General features: G+C 38.5%; 1 protein-coding gene across 1 annotated transcript in view; it reads left to right on the forward strand.

The window, feature by feature from the left end:
* Nucleotides 1-25,857, forward strand: part of BRIP1 (BRCA1 interacting DNA helicase 1) — a gene marked incomplete at its 3' end in the record, with an annotated part of 91,489 nt that overhangs the window by 27,126 nt on the left and 38,506 nt on the right. Inside the window, exons 14-23 of the mRNA XM_082294900.1 lie at nt 3,086-3,245; nt 3,594-3,715; nt 13,801-13,913; nt 15,370-15,452; nt 16,680-16,997; nt 17,702-18,551; nt 20,451-20,505; nt 21,305-21,383; nt 22,868-23,083; nt 23,732-23,889. Of these exons, the coding sequence (XP_082151026.1) occupies nt 3,086-3,245; nt 3,594-3,715; nt 13,801-13,913; nt 15,370-15,452; nt 16,680-16,997; nt 17,702-18,551; nt 20,451-20,505; nt 21,305-21,383; nt 22,868-23,083; nt 23,732-23,889 (2,154 nt within the window). The remainder of the gene's footprint in view (nt 1-3,085; nt 3,246-3,593; nt 3,716-13,800; nt 13,914-15,369; nt 15,453-16,679; nt 16,998-17,701; nt 18,552-20,450; nt 20,506-21,304; nt 21,384-22,867; nt 23,084-23,731; nt 23,890-25,857) is intronic.

Here is a 25,857-nt window from a genome sequence, read left to right on the forward strand (position 1 = left end):
AAGCTTCTCCTTTGTGGGCACACATGGGAGGGTTTGGCCTTGGAGTACAGCATAATGGAAGGAGATGGTGAGAAAACAGCTCCCCTCCTCCCCAAACTTCCAGAATACTTCAAAAGCTGCTTAAAAAGGGGATTCTGGCATAGATGGATGGTAGAGCTAAACACTGAGCTCCAGGTTTTTATGGATCAGAGCTTACAGGTGTCTTTAAATTGCAGAAAGGAATAAAAGGGAAAAGCTATCCCAGTAAACATCCTTCAGTGCATGGGAAGATGACAGATTCTTTCTAACAAGATTTTCTGCTCTCCTGGAGGAAGACCATTTGTTAATAAACCATTTGAGAATCCATTTTTAAGGGATTTAATAAAATATACGCAGGCTGCCTTCCAGTGCAGGAACTATTATTCCCTTGGGTAGGAGGAGTGACTGACTGGGGGCATTAATGGTTCCTTCCTGTGATTCCTGGCATTAGATCTTGCTCCCATTTGCACTTTTCCAACCCAAAGTGAAATAATTTTTTATGAGAAACCCGCACTTGGTTCCTGGCTCTTCTGAGGCATGTGTGTGTTTTATATTTTATTTATTTGTATTCAGTCAGCTCCGTAATTCTTGTTGTTTTAGTGTCTGTCCATACCATGGGTCCTGTGTTTTTGTGGATACAAGGAAAGTTTCCATATCTAGCAAACTCCATTAATGGAAGAGGTAATAGCTGTTGTGTGAATTAAATGAATTGCTCCATTCTTGCCAAAGATTTCATTAATAATTCCTATAGTTCCCTCAAAAATCATAGATTTTCTGTTGTGATGGTTGCTGTCAATGAAACAAGAAACCTGAAGCTCTTGTGGTCCAAGAGAGACCTGCCTGGAGGGGCTGGGGAACCCACAAAGAGCAGATGTTTTCTTAAGAATTTGGGTAAAGGTTTTCTCCTGCCATCTTTGCAGCTATGAATACGAGTTTCACTTCTTTCAAATATGAGAGGAATACAGTGGAACTGAGGGTCTAAGGAATTTTTGTGAGGGATCTTTCCCTTCTGGCAAGAACATTTCATAGGGGTGCGTTGGTGAGAAATACCACTGGGTGGGATGAGAGGAGAGGAGAAAATCAGGGTGAGTGACCCTTAGAAATGAAAGCATGGATAATTTTATGAATGTAAATGTGAAATTCAGCTCTACCCAAGTATCTGCTGTCTGTGTTCTCTCCCTGGGCTCCCCTTGGCATGCCTGGCAAGCAGCAGGGATTGCTGAGTGGGGGCCCAGGCAGCCCCCAGTTCCACAGGAGGAGGAATGAAATCTGGGAAGTTAATGATGTTACAGGCCCTGGCAGATCCCAAATGGATGTACTTAGAGCTGTAATATGTTTGATTCTTTGCTTTCCCAGAATTATCTCCACATCACATCCAAGAACTGAGGCCACAGTGGCAGGCTGGGATGGCAAGATGGACACTCATTGCTCAGTCACAGTATTACAACCTTTGTAGAAAAAGAGATTACAGACAGGATGCTGCCAGGAAATGACAGAGCTGGGAGGGAAGGGGACAAACAGGAGCACAGACACATTTAGCAGAGATGATTTATTCTGCAGTTACAGCTGTGTGTTTGGGGAAACTGTCCCTACTACTCATTACTTACTCTTTCTATGCTTGCTTGCTAATGGTGTCACATCAGTAGTAAAGCAAGAGTAATTCCCTGAGCAGAGGCTGGGGCAAAGCAGGGAAAATGCAGAATAACAGACTATTTGTCCCCTCTTGTGAGGAACCCATCCAAACTCTTAATGTCAGAGAATGAGTTCAAATCTTTAATGCTGAGGACATGAAAAATGCAAAGGGCCTTGTAACCAGTTCCCTATAAATTTTCAAATGTGACAACAATTAGTTGTCATTAGTTCTGCTTCACAGTAGCACTTCAACTGTGTATTTGGATGTGGGACAGATTATTTTTGTAACCATTACCCTTTCAAGATCCTGAGATCTTGGCTGGAGTGCACTGGAAACAAGTGGGCTGCAGTGAAGGGATGCTGTGGCTTTTGGAGGAATGCACCAGGGCAAGTGCAGGTTCCAGATGGAGAGTTTATGTAGCCTGGGGCAAAATATGGAAAAGTCTTCAGGAGGGGAGTTGAGGGAAGTACAGACACATTAAGAGCACAGCCCTTATTGAAGAATCTGTGAATTTAAACCTCTGTATATGAACCTCAGTAACTGCACTGAGTCAGTAACATGCTAAAGATCACTGAACAGCAAAAGGGTGAAAGAAAGGATTTAATCCTGTCCATTGAACCAGATCTCCTTGGTTCACTCTGCAATGTGTTGCTTGCCGTGCTCTTGTCTCAAAGGCAGTGCTGTGCAGCTGAAGGAGGGACTTGTTTGCTCCCTGACTTGATAGAACTCATTGTAGAAATTGATGCATTTGCTAAATGACCCCCACCTAGCTGACTTCAGGCTCTGTGTTAATTTTAGCCTTTGATTTTTATAATGCAGCACACATTTTCACTATTTGCATTAGATGTGGAACATGTTTATTTGCTTGCAAGATTTGAACATGTTCTGGTTTGGAGTGAAATGTGCACAGTTCAGAGTTTGGTAGGTGTAACAAAGCTGATGGGCTCTTCAAGAAACAGAGAGGCTGATAAATCCTACATCAATATTTCTTCCCCCAACTTCTCTATGTAAATTTTCAAAAATTGAAATGTTTTGGAAATTTAAGATATAAAGGCTTGTTTCAAATTAATTTGGAATTTGTTCCTGATCTTACTTATGGATCTTTTGGTAATCAGAGAAACAGGTAACTTCCTTTTTTTTCAGATAACATTCCTTTGCTTTGAGGAATACCACAAGATGCTCTTTAGTGGCCACTGTCATAGGTTTAGAGAGTTTTGCTTTGATAACTCAAAAATCTGCATTATTTCTAGTTAGCAAAATAAGTGCCCCCCCTGTTTCCCAGGTGCTGCACAGCTGAGTTTCTGTGCATGGTAGGAAAACTTGTATTTACAAATTCAAAAGCTGAATAATATAACTTTACTGAAAGAAATATGTTTGTTTGCTTTATTTGAGCAGTTCCAAGGGGTTGGCATGGATTTTTCTGTTGGTTTTCAGATGCTGGACAAGTTAAAGGATCGTTGGATGCACACTGGTTTGTGGAGAAACCTGGAGGATGTTAAAACAGTCATTGCAGAGCCCCAGGGAGGGGCCAAGAGTGACTTTGATGAGCTGCTGAAAATCTACTATGATGCAATCAAAAGTAAAGGAGAAAAAGGTACATTTTTCAGATGTTCAGAATAGTTGATGCAGACTCTTCGAGTAAAATTCAAGGTTTAACATTTAACATTTTGTTGTAGATGCACATTGTTCTGGCATATTTAATTACCACTGTATTATATAATGTAAAATTATTTTGCTATTTGACAGTCAAAATCAGAATATTATTGATCAAACTGGAGATAATGTCATCCTTCTAACAAGTCTCTATTTTTATAGCCACTCACCTTTTCCAGCCAGTATATTATGCTATATTAAGTTTAGCTCTTTGAAACATTTTTGTGAAAGCTTCTCCTGATCCTCAGCTCCTCCCTGGAATAATCTGTGTGCTCCTGTCCTGTTGCAGATGGAGCTCTCCTGATAGCTGTGTGCAGAGGGAAGGTCAGTGAGGGGCTGGATTTCTGTGATGAGAATGCCAGGGCAGTTGTGACCATCGGAATCCCCTTTCCAAACGTGAAGGACCTTCAGGTGGGACACCAGAGTTGCACTTTATATCATATTTAAAACTCTAAATATGCACAACATACTTTTCCTCTATGTGCACCCTTGAACTTGTCTCAATGCCATTTGAATTCTTTGAGTTACCTTGCACAGGTAAGAGGAGGAGCAGCTTTAAATACTGCTTTAAATAAGGCAGGTTATTGCAGAAAACAGGTGCAAAGATAAAGATTGTTTAATTATGTTTTTATTTTACAATATGACTGTGTATGTCCCACTGCTTGCAGTATCTCACCTTTCTAATCTCATTGCCTTGTTTAGTGTAATTATATGTCCCCACTTCAGCACAGAGTGGAACTGGAAACCTTTTCCAAGCTTGTGCTGCTTTATTAGCTTGCAATTTTGAAGCATGAATTTATGACATAACATAAACTCTTCCTGGATACTGAGGACAGCACTATTTGGAATATTCAAGCTTTGTGTAACTTTAGGCAGAAACTTGTAAGCGCCTTGTAAAAACAGCATTTGGAAATGGCTCCAGTTAAATAAATTTGAAACTATTTGTGTTTTTCAGGAGGTGGTGAAAGCAGCATCCTGTTGCACTGCTGTGTAATTGCCCACCTCAACACTTCCTTCCTTTTGACTTGAGCAGGGCTTGTCTGACAGACAGATGATGTTCCATTAGAGCAGGCACTTCATAGCTGAAAGGAAAAGAAAGCCAATAAATATATAGAAAAGTATTTTTCTAGGCTTTCTGCTTACTGAAAAAAAGGTTTATTATTGGCTAGTTTGTAATACCACTTCCTCCTAGTGGTCTGTGCCACTGAGCTGCTGCCACTACTCCCAGTCACTGTCACTACTCTGTCCTGTGTGTTCCTTTGCAAGCTTTTGGGATCACTCTGTGAAGCCAAGATACAAAGTGAAGGATCAGAGAATAAATAAATATCAGGAGCAGCTGGATTCTGGTTCTGACTAATGCCAAATCAAACAGGAAAATGATAGGTTCGCACTTGAAAGGCCAAACAGAGTCAGCTTTGGTTTGAGAGATGTGTTCTGAGCTTAAGTGAATAAGCAAAGGCTTCTTTGTTGTCTGCAGCATGTGCCTAATTCCAGCCTTGCTGGGAAAAACCCACATCCTACAAGGACCAGGGAGGTTGTGTTAGTGCAGCGTTCTTCCAATGTGTGCAGAATTCCTTGGAGCACTTATTCAGCCACAACATTTTTTGTCCTTCTGAAATATAATGCACTGTACTGTAGTGTAAAAACATTCCCATTCAAAGGGTACTCTGCACTCTTTTTAGAGTTAGAAGTGCTCTGTTTTAGGGGCATATGCTGACATGGTATTTTAGAAATCCTTTGTCTGTTTTATGGCTGGAACTTTACCATTAATGCCAAATGATTTCCTGAAAGTCAGTGGGTTTGGGTTTTAAATGATACAAAATTAGATAGAAAAGAATGTGTCATGGATGAATTATCTTCACAGTGGATTATGTTTTGATTTTACCTTGAGTTCAACCAAATATTTCATATAACAGAATCACAGGCAGTACAGCCCATTTCAGATACCTATATTTTAAAAATCAGAGTTCTGTTGAACTATTTTTTTTAAATTAGACTGAAGAAAATCCCTAAATTTTTCAGTAGGGCTAGAAACAGTAGCTGCCAAATTGCAAGCAGCTCAAGGTTTGAGTGTGTCTATTTAGAGATGGGAATGCCCAAAGCTCTGCAGTGATCAATTCTGGATGAGAGAAGGGCAGGCACCAGTCTCTCAGCATGAGATTTGCAGAGCTGCTGCATGGCAGAGCTCCTTGCAGGATGCTGGAGGAAATGGTTTTTATTTTAAACATCTTTATATTGAACAGGGCTTCGTTTTGCTCAAGGTTTTAGGTTTATCAGATCCCCAAATATTCTGGATTAATGCCCATTTGTTTTACCAGTTGAGTTGCAAGAAGGATAAAGTGAAGGAGGGTCACGCTGAAGAAGGTTATTAGTACCTTTGTAGAAATATAAATGAAAATTGGAAGATGAAACATCTTTTTCTGCTCAGGAAAGGACTTGGAATTCCCAAATGCAGCAGTTAAAAGTTTATAGGATAGTTACAACTTTTGCTGTTGTGATACAGTTGGTTGGTGTTTCTTCGGATTTTGTAGGTGAAGCAGAAAACTGGGTAAACCCTGGAACTTTTGGAGAGGACCTTGAGTTTTCAGCAGACGTAAAATTCAAAATGCAGTGACACAAGTCAGGTTGGATTTACACAGAAAATGCTGCACACAGGTCCATCTGTGGCTCTCACACAGCAATAGGTGCTCAGTAGAGGTACCAGAGAAGGAAACTGATAAGATGATTAATAATGACATTCCTTTAAAAATAGGAAATGCAAGTGATTAACAATTCCCTTGGAATATCCATGAATTATATCCTTCTGGGATTGGTTTAAATCACTAAAAAGTGCTCAGCTTCTACATGAAAAAACACTTGAATGTCTGCTTTTTGGGTTAATAAAAGTCCTCTTAAGCCTCAATTCCATAACCCCTTACTCCTGCACAGAGCTTTTACTTGTGTGAGTAATCCCTTTAATACTCCCAGGACTGAGCACAACCAGCAGGGTTTGTGGAATTGTACCTTTGGAGACCAATATTTTATGTTGGCAGTTTGATGTTGGCTCATCTCCACTAATATGACTTGTCTGTGATCAACCTGCTTTCTAAATATGTTTTATGATTTGTAACTTGATTGAATAGCAGTGAGCTGTAATATTAGAGAACATAAATAATGTGACAGCAAGAGATGTATAATCCCACATATGTGTTATCTGATGCTAACATACTCTTAATTAACTTCTCTTAGATATTTTGAAGTGTAGTATTTTGGATCCAGACATCAATCTTGGGCAAGAAACTCATTGTCAAGTGTGATGAATAATATCCAATTTTAGTTTTTCCATATGTTTGTGCTAAATATATGCCACAGATCCTGGTATTAAATGGCAAACATTTGGATTCCTTAAGTAACTGTGTGCTTTTATAAGTTACAGTATTTTCTGTGGAGGTTTTAAAGAGAGTAATTTAGTTTCACCTCAACATTTTAGGCACACTGTGTCTTAGGTTCACTGGGTTTCACAAAGAGAAGAATCTAAAACACTTTGTCAGTGTTAGGGAGAAAGAAGTGATTCAGGTTCAGAAGCAGACCTGATTAGAAACAAAACTGATTGAATAAAGAGGCCAAACCCCTAATTCTGTGTTATTGCAAAGGGTTTCATATTGCTGAAGAATCAGGTTGCTAAAACAAAATAATATAAAAGAAATGTTCAAGGATTGCTCAAAGCACTGGTGCTCTCAATGGTAGAGTTTGGCTCAAGTGAAGCAGGAAAATTTATTTCAGAGCCAAAAATGACTTCTTTGGCTGTGACCAGGATTTCCTCTGCCCACCTCTGGGACCTGAAAGTAGAGGTAGGAAAATCTGATTTTGGAGCCAAGTGTGACTTGTTTAGTTCAAGTCATAATTTACTGTTCTTACCTTGGGGAGCTGAAACTAAAGCAGCTCTCTCCGAAATGTTGATAATGGGCAGCTCTGAAGTGCAGGCACTGAGCTCCCCCATCCCAGAGAGCATTTCTGCACTTCCACCTCTCCAGATGCTTTTGATCCTGCTACAGTAGAGTGAATTAATCATGGAGCAGCCAGGAGAACTTGACCAAAATACAGCAGAAAATGCAGAAAGTCAGACTCTTTCACATCAGCAGAGGTGCAAGGCAAATAAACTTGGTAAGGCTGGGAGTTCTGAGCAGTGGCATTGCTCAAGTTTGCCTTTAATGGGAATTATTTCCCATGGCTGCCATAGGGGGAATATTTCCTTTGTTGTTTCCAGTATCATAACTTGTAACATGAAGGAAAACATCACTTCAATTACAATTTTCTGACGTTTATGTAACTTAATGATACAAAAATTTTGCAGCTTTTTGGCTGAAGTTTCTTCTTCTCCTATCTCAACAAATCGAGATATTTCTATCATTTCAGAATAATGGCATGTTTCAGTATTGAATTTCTAGTCCTTGTGGCAGTTCTTAAGCCTATATGCTTTGTGTCCCTTGAAAGGAGAAAGAAACTCGTGCTACATAAGTGGTTGCTGAAATAATTAATTTCTTATTTACTGTATTCTAGGAAAAGCAAGATTTCTAAGAAAATTGTTATTTTAATATTTGATTTAATTAAATTATTATTATGCTAAACCAGAGTTGAGAAACATCCCTTGCACTGTATTAATTTCCTCTTGCTTTTGCATCACTTAAAAATGTATTTTCTCTTCTTAATAAAAAATATGGGCAAACTGGTACAGAAAATTACATTTTATGGGGAGGTCATTGTTGTGTTATATTTAGTAGAAAATTCCCTGTGAAGTTAAGAATTTTTTAGCGATAGAAGACTTTTAATCTCATCTTTATTCCAGTACTGTGAGAAAAATTGCAAATAGAAAGTGGGGAGCAGAAAACCATTTCTGGAACTTTCATGGGTGCTGTGGTAGCACTGAGATACCTTAAAAGCCTTTTAGTTCCCACTTTTCTGCAAATAACAGTGGTCATAAACAGTCCAAGCCATCCACACTCCTCTTGCATCCAACAGAAATTGTGTTAATTAAGAAAACAAAACTATTTGAGAGACTGAATTTGTGGGAGCAGCTGTAAGATCCTGTGGAGCACAGCGTTCCTGTGGCTGGGAATGGGGACATGTGAGTTCAGTGTGACAGGTAAGACAAGTGGATGGCATTTCTGTCCTGCTGGTGCCAGGCTAATGTCAATATGTTGGCCCAGATCACAAAATCATCCCTGAATATATCCCGAAGTTAAATAATCCTACACATCAAAACTTTCCCTTTGCGTTTAATAGTTCACTTTTCCAATCCATACAAAAAATTTCCAAGTGATTTTCTTGTGTTTATCTTGTCCTTAGCAAGTAGTGGTGACCTTTAAGTTTTTCCTTTGCTGTCAGAGTGTGTTGAAAGCTGTGAGAGTGAAGCTCTCACCGTGGGGATTTGTAGGGATGAGTGACACTCACACTCCAGCTCGGCCGCAGCACGCGGAGCACAGGCACCAGTGTTGGACCTCAAGGGAACCTCCTGGATTTTTTTCACTTCTGCTTCACTGGAAATGGATTGAATTTTCTCTTCAGAGCGGAGTTTTGGTTGCATTAGATTTTAATCAAGTCACTTGTTCACAGCCCCTCAAAGCCTGTGAGGTTGAGATGAGTAGATGGGCCTGGGGTGAATGTGCCACGAGCTTTGTCAAACCCAAAAACTCCCGGATCTGGGGATGCCACACAGTGTAGCTGACAATACTAAAAGTGTTCAGTGCTTGCAGTGTTACATAAGCTTCCCATCTCTCCCAGACTGGTATTCAGAGTCAGAATACCGGGCAGGATATGGCCATGAAATACCTGGTGAGTTCAGCATAAGAGGAATTGAGCTTTGCACAAAGCAGGAAATGCTGCTTGGCTGCCCTGGGAGATGGGACTGGCCACTTCTGATGGACAGGGCTTTGTCTTTGGCTTGTTTGCCCTTATCTTGAAGTCATATCTCATATTTAAGCTTTTGGGTTATGGGGAAGCAAGCCAGCAGTGTTTTCCCATATATAGTTTATTTGCCACTTTTGTGCCATGTTTTTAATCTCAGTAATTTTGGATTATATCTCCATTCACGTTGCACTGTTCAATCCCAATATCTTTGCATGTCCCGTGTGAGACAGAGTAAGTCTGAGATCTGGATTTCTTCCTTTTTTTATTCAGTGTTACCCAAGGAAGGCAATTTTTATAAGTGCACATAGAAGTTTTCAGGCAGAAAAGGTCACTTGAACAACTTCTGTGTAACAGCATCCTGAGGATAATTGAGCACTACAAAGTATTGATCATGTCTCATTCACAGTTTGGGGGGGTTGTTGATGTTTCATAAGGAAATGCAGTATTTATCTGTGAAAATAAAAGTGTTATATTTGTGTCTAGTGACCTGATTTAGGTATATGAACTCATTAGAATGACCTTAATAAATTACTGTAATCTACAGATTCTAGTTTGGTAAAATACAGCTAATAAGCATTTTCTTATTCCTTATTCTTTATGTATTAATACTGCACTTGGAATACTTGGAGCATTTAAAGATAAAATCCTGCCATAGTATCTTTTTCCTGTGGGTTAATAAATGGAAATACTGTGTTTAGAGACAGCTTTGAGTGGGTCTGTGAGGAGTGAGGATGTTTGAAGCTTGTTCTGTGACTCACCCAGGCCTTTACATGTGCATTATTTGTCTTAAGCCTCACAGCCCTTGTTACTGCTTTTGAAGTGAGTGAAATGCTGCACTGTTTAATGCTGCTTCTATAAAAGAATTTTCAGATGTAAAAGAAAAGAAATGGGTTTTCATGTCATAACTTTCCTCTACTCACAAACTTTTATGGTTCCTTGGCATTCGTCAGGAGGAAAGTAGATGGCAAGCGTGTTCCTGAAAAATCCTAATTATTGCTATTTCAGGTGGAAGAGAGGCTCTAAGTGAACACGTGAGGTTTTTAGGATGGGAGATTTGCTTAAAAAACATTTAAATGTCTTTTTTGGGGTGGAAGCAGGGAGTGACCACCTGGTATTTTTTCTGCTTGTTTGTTTTTAAGACGTTGGGAATTGGTAGATGTTAAACATGAATGTGGCTTTTAACAGTTTTTTTGGATGATGTGAGCAATGGTCTTTGTTTTTATTACTATTTTTCCTCTCATAAAACCAGAGAAACAAGTTAGTGGAATGGCAGAAAGCATTTCTGTTCATTTTCTGGTTTTTCTTTCCGTGGAGGAGAGTTTTGGGGAGGGAAGGGCATGGGCTGCTCTGGGTGTGGATGTGCCACCTCTGCCTGTGGCCATGCAGTGACACAGGCCCAGCTTTATTGGCCTTTTCCAGCTGTTTTCTCTTCCTTTAACCTACCAGAGAAAACAGGAGGCAGTTGGAGATGTTTGTGAGGTCATGTTCTGTAAAGAATAGGCCTGACTTGTTCAAAAAAATTTCTAAACTGTTACTTATATTTGTTCTTAAAAAGCAAAGTTTGCATTTGGTTCAATGGAGTAATGTGTTAACAATACCCCTCAAAACTTTGCCAGTTGAAGTAATAGCAAACACAGTTTATTTTGCTGATTTAAATGGCACAAAATAAACAAATGGACTTAGTCCCTTCAACCTTCGTGTCATGGTACTGGCAGTGATAAATCAGTTCACAGTATTCAGATTAATTTTTCTTTAGAAACAATTAGTCCATAATAGATCTGTATTTGTATACCTTGCTGTTAAAGACTGTTAATTCTGAATAAACCTGGTTGAGCCTGGTGTGTTGCTAAAAGGCTGCAGGTTCTGTGTGTGAATTTGCAGGTTATTTTGGGAAACAAAACCAAGCTGTAGTTTTTGAGTTACATCTCTCAGCTTTGTGCCATGAACTAACTCATATTATCCATGGTCAACAAAATGTAAATCAATTTATGTATTTATATATCACCTGACTCCTGAATAAGTCTGAGTTTCTTCACGTGAAAGAATATCACCACAGGTAACTTATTTTAAAATTGAATGTAACAAATGTCGTTTAATGTTGTTGTCATTGGAGAAAAACCTCTGTTGCTAATTTTGTTTGAAAAATACACTGGAAAATCCTTTTGAGTTGTAGCACAAACTGCCTCCAAGTATCTTTCCAAGCCTTTAAAAAAAAAAAAAGGTTCATGGCATTTATCTATTTTCACTGCTATTTCCCAGTTAATATTCCAGAGTGAAAGATGTCGAACTAATTAAGCATTAAAAGCAGGAGAGGTTTGCAGGTAGAACGTGGGGAGATTTGAGTGAACATGGCTGTGCCCATGACCTCCCAGACAGATCAAAGCCTAATCTGGGTGACAGCTACAGGATGGCAGAGCTTGCCAGGGGCCTTGTGCAGCTCTTTGTCTGCAAATCCTGCCTGAGAGCTGGGAGGATGTTTTTAAGGATGAACAGGTAAAAGTAAAAGGCTGTCTTTTGACATTTTAACTAATCCCTTCTAGCCTGTGGTTTCCTGCACATTGTGGATATTTGCTAGCAGGAGGCACTGGCTTTTTCACATATGTAACATGTCAGCTTGAATCTGGCGTGGGGTTGATGGGGGGGAATGCAGCAGTTCCACAATGAAATAGATTCTGATTGCATTAAAATGACAGGCCCTGGCCTTTTACCTGCAGCAGCCTCCCCATGCAGACTGAACTCACAGCAATGCAGGTTGTCATCAGCTCCTGCTGAGACAGGAGCACTGCAGTGACAAAATAGAATGGCTGTTTTCTGGTAACCCTTTCAAAATTAATATATGGAAGTTTTAAAGATATGTTACACACTTAGAGCAAAAAAACCCCCAAACTCATGGGGTTTTATATTAAAAAATGGGTTTTATATGATTTGAGCAATGAAATGTCATTGGTGGTGTGCATACAAGCAATAAACACTTGATAGCACTGGCATGTATTAGAAGAGTGTGAAAGTAATGTATTTTATTTAGATGATCTGACTGGTTTGCATTTTACTGCTACTTCAGTCCGTTTATGCACATATTTAAAAATAATGTCATTTTTTCAGCGTAAGAAACAGGACCACTTATTCCAATACTGTTTGCAGTCTGCAAGAGGCTGATGAACCTCCATTTGGTCCAAATGGCCATAATCTTACTGATAACAAAATTCTTCAAAAAATGAAATTGTTATAAAACTTACCAGGACTAGAAGACAAGTGCAAAACACATACAGGAATATATTGTCAATGGTTATGTTTTGAAGGCTTCAGTGAACTTTTCCAACATCATTCCTCATTTCCAAGGGGGAGCAGTAGCCTTTTCTTTCTCCAGGTAGTATTTCAGTTTGTAGAAATGTACAGATAAACTCAAGTTCCTTTTTGAGGAATGGTTTTAATGTTCATAAACCATTCAGAAGAAATAATCTTCTGTTTGGAAAATTACAAAGGAAACCTCACATGCCAGTCAGTAAATTCTGAGTGACTGGAGCAAATATTAAATCTGTGAAATCAAACTGAATTTACTTTCTGGCTGTAAAGATTGAATTTGTAAATTTGACAGGCAATTTAAAGGGCATAAGTACATAAAATAAAATTTCTTATCCAAATGCAACTTGAAAGTTACCTGTCAGAAGAGGTTAGAAGTCTGCTGTTTTCTCTCCTGAAGCGTGTCCTTTCACTTGTCAGTTTAGAAAGGTTAATACTGTACAAAAGAGCAACAGAAAGACCCTTTTTGGTGTAGTTTTATGTTTGTTAAAAAAAAAAATCTTGCTGAATAGTAATGATAAATCTTTTTGATATATGTAATGTTCTAATGCACATTGTTCCAGTTCAGACCAGGCGCTGTGTGTGTGGTTATCCATCAGACTGGGAAGGAGAGGCAGGGATTTCTTGAGCAGTTGGTTCCCAAGATTTTGAAGCATCGGGGATGTGTTTTTTAAAAAGGGGAACGTTTTTCCCTGCCTGATCTCCCCATGGCCTGCAGGCCTTGGCTGCCTCTTTCTCTGGTAAAAGATTTCCAAACCACAGGAGGTGATGCCAAGCTGGGAATTAGGCTTGGTGTTGCTGCCTTCTGGTCATTGGGAGAGGCCACTCTGTCTCTAAAGCTTTCTCAGCTTCTGTAGAGGAAGAAAAGTTGTATTTGCTTAACCCTCACTTGGGAAAAGTAGGGTCTGGTCCCAGCTCTAGATGAGGAGTCAGTTTTGTGATAAAGGGAAGGATGGAGATCTCCAGTGGGTCATTTCCTTCCAGAAGGGCCAATAAAATGGGGTTTGGAGTCCATCTACCTGCACCTGGTTTGGGGTTTTTTGCCTGTGTGAACAGTTTGTCCTTCTCTTGTTGGCACAGATTTAAATGTGTGTGGTGCTCATGTCAATACATTTAAATTATTGGAGCAGATCACAGCTAAGAGCAATTTTAGAAGCCAGAATTGGTTAGTGTACAAAATACAGAGCTGAAACACCAAAGCAAAATTTATATATTCTCTTATTTAATCAATGTTTTCTTGTTTTCCCCTTTTAGAATATCTCTTTTTCAACATCATTAATAAACCCAATATTTTATGTTTTCTTTCTTAGGTTGAATTGAAGAGGAAGTACAATGACCAGCACAAAAGTACAAGAGGCCTTTTATCAGGGAGTCAGTGGTATGAAATTCAAGCTTACAGAGCTCTTAACCAAGCCCTGGGAAGGTGAGATAAACATAACTAAAACTATATAAATTTGTAGAAGGTATTTTTGGGGAAATCTTTAAGGATTTATTCCCCACTTTTAGGACAAAGGGGATAAATAAGGCCGAACCCCTCATATTGCAGATTTTGTCTCTTGAGCTGTTCTGTGCTGACAACTCCCTGCTTTTCAGCCTGTTGTGTATTTGAACGTTGTTATAATTCAGAGATTTTGTTTTGCATTCAGAATCCACTTCAATTTGGTTGAAGTTTTATTGCTCATAGTCCAGATATACAGGGGAAAAAAAGCATGAGCAGAGACAAATAGTTCTTGAGCTTTAAAGCAAATGAAAATCCTTAGGACTTTTCCAATGCACTGATTGTTCACACTGTCAGTGGGCTCAGAACAGTTGTTTGATATTTAGCCTACAAGTATTTTTGAAGGGGAGAAATAGCAGTGGGGTTTTTCAGACCTTTGCAAAAGGTCAATTCAATTATTGTGCTCACTGATCTCTTCCCAGATTTAGAAGAAGTGGTATAGCTTCCCTTTCCTAGATGGAAAAATTCTCCCAAATGTTATTAACAGGGTAGAATTAATTCATCCTCCTTCAACAAAATTTATCATAGAAATAAAGATTAGAACTGTCATCCATATCTGTCATAGGTGCTGTGCCTCTGTCATAGATATGCAGAGCCACAGAAACATCAGCTGGAAAGCTCTTCTTATTTGAATTAGTCCTAATGCAAATGTGATGACATAAATGAAGGCTTAGAGAGAAAACTGAGAGAAATTGAAACATTAGGAAATCTCATTGTGGGTTCTTGTTGTTACAGGTCTGATTTCTTAAATTCCTCTTTGGAATAGAAGAGCATTAATTAAAATTTCTTAAGAAAAAGCTCAGTTGTGGAATACCAATACTGAAATAATAACTGTGAAATCAGCTTGAACTTAAATCAAGTTTTAGTGACAATTGCTTATTGTACAATTTATCATTTGAATGGTCTAAAATGGAGAAAATAGACTTCCATTCTGACACAAAGGTACAAATTCCTTATAAAACCAGGAGCCAAAGCCCTTGCTGACCTGAGATGTGGGGAAGGATGAGGGTGTATGAGGAGGATTTTGATAAAACCAGAACATTCCACTAAGCTGGCAGGAATGTCTGTAATATTTACACTGCCCAGTTATGAGTGGAAAACAAATGATGTGGTTTGATTGGCTGTTGAATATTTGTGTGCTTTTTTTTTTTTTTTTTTTAATTTAACTGTTTTCATGTAGTAAATTCATCAATTGAAAGAAAATTAAGCTTCTGTGGCATCCATAACAATTTTTGGTGCATACAGTAGAAATGCACTTCCTGTATAATTTTGCATATTCCAGCTGATTTACTCCAATCCCTGTTTCCTAATTCCCACAGATTTTTGCTGTGGGCCCTCTAATTACATAAACACTCTTTTTTTTTTTCCCCCTCACTTTTAGGTGTATAAGGCACAGGAATGACTGGGGGGCTCTTATTTTAGTTGACGACCGCTTCAGGAATAACCCCACTAAATACATAACTGGTAAGGGGTAAAATCTTTTGGGGAAACTTCCTAATATTGAAGAATATTGAAAACTCAGAATTACAGTAATATGATTGTACAAATACAGGTGAGTAGGAGGGGTCAGAATGTACCACAACCAAGGAACAGAAATCGAACTGCTGAATATTCAATATACAACAAGGTTTTTCTGTTTATAGTTTTATACTGGGTAGAAATAAATGCAGATGAAGTAAAACAAAACACGTGCTGCATACAGCCTGAAAAAAAAAAAAAAAATTTAGGAAATAAACTGCCTGGGAATGAGTTCTTACCTCTGTTCCTGCCCTTTTTGCTGGGCAGAGCTGAGCTCACTCAGCCCATGCTGGGCGTAGTCAGCAGGTGGAGCTCAGCTGCTGCAGTTGAGTCCAGCTCCTTCTCTGATGTGTTTGTACTAAAATTACATTGAAATTATTGGAGTAAACACAGATAATTCATATAGGAACACAATCTCTATGTTCAAGACTTGGTAAGATTCCTTTCTCTAAAAAGTAAAACTTCACAGAAGAATGAAGTTCTCTGTTGTGGGTTTGGGTTTTTTTGGGGTTTTTAATTGATATTGAAAGGATTTTTAAATGGGTTCAAAACCACTTTCTAAAACTGAGGAAGTCAGTTTTTGCTTCACCTTTGTGTGCTCCAACATTATCTAAAAAGCTGTTATGCTCAAGACATCTCGTATTTGAGAATTTTAAATATTCTTTTGATAGGAGCAGGTTTTATTATATTGTAACCGTGGAGCAGTTGTGATTCTTTCTGAGTTACTGTTACTTAACCTGAAACAAAGTTGTAAAAAGCTTCATTATATTCAAATTTTTATCAGACCCTGTTAATATGATAATAAATAGCTGTACTCTGTGAAGGTTGCTTTTAAATAATTCATGATAACAAGCAGAATGAACACCCAGGCATCAAAGAAATATAATGATGTTTATGCAAGGCAGCAGTTTGACCCTAACAAAAAGACTAGTGAAAAAGGAAAAGGCTCTTAATACAAAAAGAAGGATATTTTTACTGTTGCTTATCAGAATACTGCCATTTCCAGCCCTGGAAAGGAGGAATTGCATTGTTGTAGTTTCATAAGCAAACTCGTGAAATCTTTGAGGCTATACCTACACAAAAATATTTTCACTCTATGGTGCTATTTACTGATGTGAAATACCTGATACAGCTGCTGTCATTTTGGAGTCAGATTTTTTTTTTTTCCCCTAGGATTATCTAAGTGGATCCGTCAGCAGATCCAGCACCATGGGAATTTCAGCAGCGCTCTGGAATCCCTGCACGCGTTTGCCCTCAGAAACCAGGGGACTGGGGATGCTTCCTCCGAGCACAGCAGGGAATTCCCTTCCCATTCCAGGGACCTGTCACAAGGCTCTCAGCAAGAGGCAACCATTCATCTGTCACCAGATGTTCCTGCTAAAAGTCAGGGGCAGAATTTGGGCTCAGAAGTTCATTTTACTGCAGCCATCAGCTCAGTTCATCCCACAGCATCAGATCAGCCAAGTTGCAGCACGGCAACAGTGAAACAAAGTATGTTCATTTCCATTGGCAATTTCAAATGTGGAGTTCCATCTTTTGTGGAAGAAACAAATGTTTTTTAAAATTACAGAAGTGCTATAGTGGAAAATGATAATTATTCACAAATGTGGATGAGTTGTGATCAACAGACTGAAATTAATTCTCGTTCCATCTGGTTGTCTTAAAACAATAATGTTTGATAAGTTTATAGTACAATCAAAAATGTTTTCATTTTAATTTCCTTTTCCATTGAACACTATGAATATAATTTAAAATATATTTGAAACACATCAAGATTAGCATTATTGCAAGTTGAGTGCCCTGGTTCGAGCTACATCTGTTGTTTAGACATTGCTGTGAGACACCTTCCACGTGATCTCCTCTAGCTCCAGCTTCACAAGTAAAACCCATCCCTAAATTTTAGGAAAGCTTACGATTTCATTTCAATCAAGAAAGAGGTGAATAAGATAATAGCACAATAATAAAATATTATAAATTTCAAATCCAGTCATACTCTACCTTTATATGCCTGTTAGTCTATTCATTTAATTAAGACAATTCATGTGCAAGGATAGTTGTAACCTCTGGGCTTTTGTTTGTATTATTGTTTTTAATGAGTATTATAAAATCACCGTAAACCTAAAACAGTGGTGATTTTGATGTGCAAAACATGCTGTAAATCAGATATAATTCATTTGTTTTGTGATTTTTCCCAGGTGACCAAAAAGTTGATGTAGAGAGCCATTCTCACCATGTAGAACAAAGAAGGAAACATATGGACTCCTCCCCCAAAATGCCAGCAATTAAAATGGAGACAGAAAAAATGAATGGATGGACTAATGCTGATATTGTGGAAGAGAATTGCTGCTCTAAACCACTGACTTCAACTCCTGTGGCCAAGAACTGCAGGGCCACAGTGAGCAGCAGACAGGAGCATGTGAATTGGCCTAGTGACCTTAGTGATAATTTAAATCAATGCCAATCATCATTAATTGCAGAACATAAACCAAGTGGACCAGAATCATGTTTGGAAACAACTCATTTTTCAGTTCAAAATGCTGAGGCTCCAGCTGCTGAAGGACATCCTGATAAACTCCAGCTTCCAGCTGAGCCCTGCAGGGATTTCCCTTCAGCAGCAGGGAGAGCTGAGCCTTCAGCATTAAATGTGGCTGAGGATGAGGATGAGAGCATTTACTTCACCCCAGAACTCTATGATGATGCAGAACCAGAGGAACAGAGAATTGAACCCCACCTTCCAGCCTGCTGTGCTGTTGGGAATTGGGTGGAATGTGGGAACTCCACAGTCCCTGCTGATCTTTTTGCCATCAATGCTGCAGAAACACTGAATGTGACTGAAAAAACTGAGGCTGGCAGGAGAAGTCCCCATGGAATTATGGAAAATGAGAGGAGCAGGGACAGTGCAGTTGATGCTGTAGAGGTGGCTGGTGCAGCAGAAGCAGAGCAGGGAGGATCTCAGGAGATGGACACCCCTAAAAGGAAAATCAGCCTTTCCAGATCCCGAAATAAAGGTGTGTCATCCTTTCTGCTGGGCAGTAGTGGCACCAGGTGACAATTTCTGTGGGAATCATGGTGAGCAGCCCTTAAAACTCCACAGGGCAGCTACAGCTTCCTTGTCCTCATGGATCAGAAGCTACCCTCAGGCTCCATTTCTCATTATATTTTTTGGGTTTTCCCTGGGAGAGTTTTGCAATGTGCAGTTTTCTAGAGATACAATGAAGATTCTTCATCCTGACTTCATGGCTAAAGGATATCATGTCTGGAAATTCTAAATGGAAACCCAAGTAGGATCTGACTTGGAATTATTGGTTTGTCCATCATGGATTTAATTAATCCACCATTAAATACAGTCAAATAATTGTGGTTTTCCTCAGAAAGCAAAACACCCATTTAACCAAATGATGGTTTTCTGTACTTGTTAACATTCTTTTTAAATAAAACATATAGAACAATATCTTTGCAGATCAAGTAATAGATAGATTGAGCCTAAATACCAAAACAGGTGTATTCTTCAGTACTTTGATTTATTCCAATTTCTTACATCAAAATGTCCAGCAGGAGCTGTGCACATTTTGATATTTGTTGAGGATGAGAGGCTTCTTCAGAGAAAAACTTGAGGTTTCTTTACGTTTTCCTTTTATGAGAGGATCTAATTTCTGTTGGTTGGATTCTGTGTTTATTTGTGTCAAAACCTGTTATTATTTCTATGTCCTGTGAGCACATTTTACATGTAACATATAAAATGTAAATTTTACACAAAGGTCTTTGAATCTTGCCCAGTCTATTTTTTTTGAAGTATTTTAAGTATTTCTTTCATTTACTGCAATGAAAACAGCCAGTTTTTTTCTGTAATAAAACATATTGACGTCTCAAGAAAAGATTGTTCATTGCCATCCTAGATTAATATGAAGATGCAGGATTTTTGCAATCTAAAGATTGGCTCATAGGTATTGATATTTTTTGTCTGAGAGTAGAAATGCAGTTATTAACTGGTTATTTTCCACAGAAATTCATCTAAGTAACATTTTGAACCCATCTCTACAGAGTTGTGAACGTGCTCATATCAATAGGATTTAAATTGTGCCCTTTCTTTATGCAATAAATGCACCTTTATGAAATTGGGCACTGTTTGCAAGAATGGCAAGAACATGTGCATTTCTTTAATTGGCAGTATTTGGCATGAGGCATTTGGTTCCATTTTTGCAATATTGATGATCAAGTTTCCTTGGTTTAGGTTTCCTGGATTTCACTGATGGCTTTGGTTTAGTTGGGATGGCAGAAATTCCAGTATTGAAAACATCTGACCATGTCTAAGGATAAATATTCTTTATTTCTATTTAAATAATGATGAAGTTACTGTTGGTTACTGGCCTCTAGAGCTGTCCTGGCAGCTGTGGCAGGTGCTTTGCAGCCACATTTCCCAGACTGCATTGGCTTGATCCTCAGTTTTCCTAAAGCAAATCTTCTGCACCAAAAACTTTTTGCATTTTTGTGTATCTAAATAGATAACAGAAATCACTTAAGCTTTGTGACTTGTCTGCTCATCCAGTGGCCCACAGCCTCTTATTTGTCTTTCAGAAAATTTGTCTGTCTTTAAATCCATAACACTCAAAAAAAAAAAAAAAAAAAAAAAAAAGAAAGAAGAAAATCCATCTACTTTTTCTTATCTGGAGCAGATTGTTCCTTTCTTGATCTTGTGGTGCCTCTTCCTTTGATCAGAAACCCTTTAAGGCAAGGCCTGCTCTGTGTCAAACCACATTCATCCAACACCTACACTTTGTATCAAATGAACCATTATTTTAAAAATATGTATTGGAACATCACTTGATACCGTGTTTTCTTGAAAAAATTTCTATCCTCTAAAAACTCAAATCAACAGGTGGATAAAACCCCTTTGTGTTCTGCTGGGTTTGGAAGGTAAGGGCTGGACTGTTTCTTTTGGTGCAGATTCATTCTTAATTTATCTTTCTATTTAATAACTGTGTTATTTGATATGTTAGAGGTAAGAATATCCTTTATAGTTACTATATTTATGGTGATTCTCAGAATTAAATGCTGCCCAGCCTGCAAAATGTGGTCAATATACCAAATTTCCTAGAGTTATTTATTTGGATTTATCACATCTATCAAGGCCAAAATATTGAAAATTCTTTTCCTACTTTGATATAATTGCTCACTATAATCTCTGTTGCCTAAAATAATAACAAAATCTTGAATTTATTCAAGGATTGAAAGTTCAGAGGAGATGCAGGAGAAGGAAAGCTGCCCTTAGGCAAAGTGGCTCCTCCCAAGAGAGAAAGGTACCACATCCATGGATTAAAGTACCTGTTCTGAGTGGCTGCTGAATGTTAAGGTGCAAGGGAATTAAGAATGATTTATAATTTAATTTTTCAAGTGAAATAATACAATGAAATAGTTTCTTCCTGATCTGTGGATCTCTGATTTACACGCTCAATAGATACCTTTGTTTCTCCTGGGAAACAGGCACCAATCATCCCAGACTCCTTTGCAAAATTCCCAACAAATTGATAGCCTGCAGTGTTCTAGGCCATAAAATACCTCATATTTTATATGACAGTGTTTCTATTTAAGTGAGGTTAAGCATTTTTAGCATGTTGTATATTGAATTATTAACTAATACAAATGATAAACATTGACCAGATTCCTTTGAGTATTTCAAGTGCTCTATTTCTCTGAAGCAATTTTAATAGATTTAATTTTATTTATATTTAAATGTTCCAATCTGCACAGTTAGAGTATGCAAACCAGTATTTACATGCATTTGTGCATTGCTTTTTTAGAAGAAAACACACAACCAGCCTTGCAGGAAAGGACTTTATTGTGTTGTCTGTGGAGCTGAAATCCTGCCCAAAGCACAGGGTAAGAACAGTTGTTTCATTGGGAAGGATGGGATTTCTGATCCACCCTTTTACTTTCCTAGCTTTGGATGCTGGAGGGATATTTTAGAATAATTGGTTCATTTCTCCACTGGATAAATGAGTTATCAGGAATGCACCAGAGACCTGCAGAAAGCCTTCTGGCGGGGAGAGAATTTAAAAGAAGTTATTTTTTCTGGCAGTTTTGTTGATTCGGTAGTTCTGCCACACTGACCTGTCTGGAGCTACAAGCGGCATCTGATATTTGGGACTTAACTGGAGGCAGCTTCTCCTGCCATTATGGAAGGCAGGAAGGAATTATGTGGAGCATAGTGGCCCATTCATTGGGGTTTGTTCCTTCTCAGGATTAGGTGTTAATTTGCTACCAGTTGCTGTGAGAAGTTGGGAAATATCTTGGCACAGTAACTCAGTGAATGCAGTGCATGTTTGCATGGAAGTATCAAAAAGCCAAATGGTTGCACTCCTATTCTTTAATGTGTTACCTACCTTGTATGAATTTGGTTTTTAGTCTGTGGTTGGCACATTGAACAAAGTGAGGACGAGCTGCTTTTGGAATTCTTTGTGGTTTTGTGAGACACTTTAATTTGGGAAGGTCTAAAGGCTGATAAAAGTAACAGCAGCTCTGCTATTTTTTAAAATAAGCTTCGTCTTCGGGCCACTGGGCCATGTGTGATAATGATGTAATTACAAGATATTCTCATCAGTTACATGCAGAAACAATTAGAGCTGCTTCGTGCTTAAACAGTCTTCTGGATATGATGAAACCAAGAAAGGACAAATCTCTTCAGCAAGCCAAACCCATGTCTGAGGAGTAGTGGGAGATATTCCATATTCTGGACCTATTAAAATCAGGCCAGTTAGAAAAGTCCACACTGGATAAAGGCAGGCCCAGGTCATGGAGGCCACTTCTTGCTTCCCTGTTTTCCCTAAAGAACCTTTAAGATTTGGGTAATCTCATCAGGAACCTTTTATTCTCTCCCTTAACTTATCAGTATCATCATATCTCTGGTGCAGAACTTGTGAAATGGAACCCCTGTGTTCAGTAAAAGCATTCTGAGGTACAGGAGTGTCTACACTTACCAGGGTGTCTGTTGTCAGCAAGAAGTTTTATGTTGTTCAAACTGAATCTCAGATGCCAGTTGATCGAGGAAGGTTAAAAAATCTGAAAATGAAAAATAAATGGCTTTATTCAAAGTGGATTCAAGCTCACTGGTTGATTTGGGACTAATAACAAGGGGAAAATTATCTGTTGAAAAGTAAATTTTGGACACATTAAAAATTTTAAATAAGGCCTTCTTCCAAGGGCCATTTACAGCAATAGAAGTCTTTTCACTGCCTGCAGTGGGTATTGGATCGGGGCCTAAATTACCATCTTGTAAATGTGGAAAGTTTGCAGCATGGTTGAACAGTACTGTATTCAAAACCATGTGTGTATATAAGTCTTACACCCCACTTTTTAAATTATAGGAATTTTGAGAAAAGCTTGCTACAGTAATAGTGAGCTGAAAATAATCTGGAAACTCTTCAGAAATGCCAATGTAAGAAGTAAAGAACCCATTAATAATTGTATGTGTAAACTAGATGCCATTTCAGAAGATGATAATGTCATACTGGTCATCTCAGATGCTGCAAGTCTTGGTCACGTTAAAGAAACTTTGAAGGTTTATCAGATGCCAGTGAAAGGTAAATTCTTACTGATAAATACCAGCTAACATTTGTCAAGCCCTTTTGCTGTAAATGAAATACCACTCACAACACTGACACCCCTCCCTTGGACCTTTTGGGAAGCTCATGGTGAGATTTTTCCTTCCTCAAAGCTCTGTGGGCTCTGCATATTTAACCAGACACTGAAGGTGAGCTCCAGTGTCCCCTCCACTCCCAGATTTGTTGGGTCCTTTCATATGATCCTGTTGAACAATAAAAGAAAAGGATAATGAGAACAGAATCCTTTCCATTTCTTACAAGTTAAAGTCCTTGAATTTGCCACATGTGCCCTGTGGTTAAAGCAGAAGTGCTGTGTTTGATGGGAAATCATTCCAGGTGTCAGCCCATGGAATGTGGAACCCTTTGGTCCTTCAGGTGGCAGAGATCAAATATAAAGTACTCATTTTATTTCATATGTGGGCAATTCTTTTCCCATCCAGTGGTGTTAGGATGGCACAGTTAATGAGATGAGATTTTTGCCACAAGGACTCATTTTTGGAAGGAATTAATGAGCATTCTTTGCCATCTTTCTGACATTTTGCAATGTGAAATGCAACTTGTGCCTTTATATCTTTTAAAAATCTCTCTTGATGCCTATATAAATCACTTTTTCATTCTCTTTGAAAGACTCGAATGACAGTTTATCTTTAAATGCTATTTGGAATGAGAAGGAATCTTCTCTGACAAGTTACTTGCAGTGCAGGAGCTGTGTCCTTCAGTCCATTTCTCCATGTCCTTTGATAGGAGCTGAGGTTACTCATTTCAGAAATAAAGTGCGGTCCTGGGTAAGTCAGATTGGTTTGTTTTGTATAATAAAATGCTCATGGAATGATTTGTACAGGAAATATTAAAATACTATTTTTGTAAAAGGTAGAATGAATATTTACTAGATCAATTTTACATGATTTATCTAATTTCTACCACAGAGATTTTAAATGATAGTGAAGAACTGAGTTCAGGTCACTGTATATATTTGGAACTGTCTATACCTAATTTGTTGCAATGTCTGTAGTATTACATCTGAAAAGGGATAGGGAAATAGCAACCATCCATGTCTTACATGAAAGGAAAACCAGAACAAAACATATTTACACAAGTGCTGTAGACTTGAATTTTCAGACATGTAGTTTTATGTTAGTTTTGGCACTAAAAAAAGAAGTTAATCAGCCCCTGAAGGATGAACATGGACACGGTTTAATGGAGTCAACAGGAAGAAATTTATTTGTAAGTATTGTATTTCAGTGGGAGCAAACCGAATTCTCAATAGGACCCTTTGAAATCTAAGTGAGAAAACTCTGTATTTTTCCTGTACTCTTAGAAGTGGAGGGTGAGGCTCCATCCAGAGTGAGCCATGCAGATAAGCCCAGGGCACCTCTGCCTTCCCTGCATTTTCCTTCATTTATTCCTCGGATATAAATAGAGTTGAATTCAGTGAGAGATTTCCGAGAGTAAAACTTTGCCAAGAGCTGAATATGATCCTGATGTTTTGGCCTGTGTGTCATTTTCAACTGTTCAAGCTGTTTGAAATGCAGTGGATGACAGTGTGGTGATGGGACAAGGTTTGTGAGCATCATTTGCCATGAATGTTGGGATTTCAAACACCACCACAAAGGTTTCATGGCATTTCTAGCATTCATTTTGTATCAAACAGAATGAAATGTTACATTGAGGGAATTTATGCTGGCAGAGTATGAAATAAAGGGATCCTCTGAGGTATAATGAGTTGGTTTTTTATCTTCTGAACTGTCTTTTTCTGGCTCTTCCATCAGGTGTAAATATGGGATCAGCTGAGTTTAGCTTAAAAATGTAAAAGCAGTGTTTTGTTCTCAGCCCACCTGTAGATTGAACTTCTGGGGTTTTTAGCTAAAAGGACACTGTTTAATCTTGCAGGTTTTTTGAATGAGTCTCTTCCTTTCCCATTCTTCCCTTATATTCTTTCTGTACCCCTTAGAAAGAAACCTTGGAACCTTGTAGGCCTGCAAGAGGCTAAACCCCCCCCCCATATCTGGCTTTTGGAGAGTCATTCTGAGATTTCATGGCTTTGGTAGAGACACATCTAATCTCCTAATGCCTGTCTTTGTTTCAGGAGAGGCTTGGGGGTAAAAAAAATATCCCATCATCTTCCAATGAGCTGGGAAACCATTGTCAGAGCTGGCATCTCTCCTTGGAGCTAACCATGTCTTAGGGGTAGATTAATGTGCCAGGTGACTTGAATGTGGAGTTTGGGGGGGTGGGGGTGAGGAAGGAAACCACTTCTTTTGGGGGGCGGAGGGGATGTTTCTATTTTGTGTGTGAAAATAATGTCATTTATTTAGCAAGGTAGGATGGACTGGGGATGAATGATGGTAGAGGTAAATACAGCTTTAATTTTATCACCTCCTTGCTTTAGATCCACTGGCTGTTGTTGTCTTGTAATTGGGAATATATTTATGTAAATGAAGCGCACAGATCAAGTCCAAGGAGTTGAAAATGATTATTTATTATGTGCTATTATTTACCAGAGCAAACACAGATGCATTAAAGTGAAGAAGCTGTGATTCAGTCAGTCTTAGCTCCCAGTTCTATACTCTTGAATGCAAGCTCCTGCTGTTGCTGAGCAATATATTTGTGGAGATAAAATCAACATTATAGTTTCTACTGCTGCCCACCCTGTGTTAAATCATGTACATTGTCATGAGGTATTGTGTGTCATCTTAAATTACTTCGTGTCATGTGCTGACTATAAATCAAGTACAGTTGGTTCTGGAAGGCAA

The sequence above is a fragment of the Coloeus monedula genome (genome assembly GCF_965178545.1).
Source record: "Coloeus monedula genome assembly, chromosome: 20".
Taxonomy (NCBI): domain Eukaryota; kingdom Metazoa; phylum Chordata; class Aves; order Passeriformes; family Corvidae; genus Coloeus; species Coloeus monedula.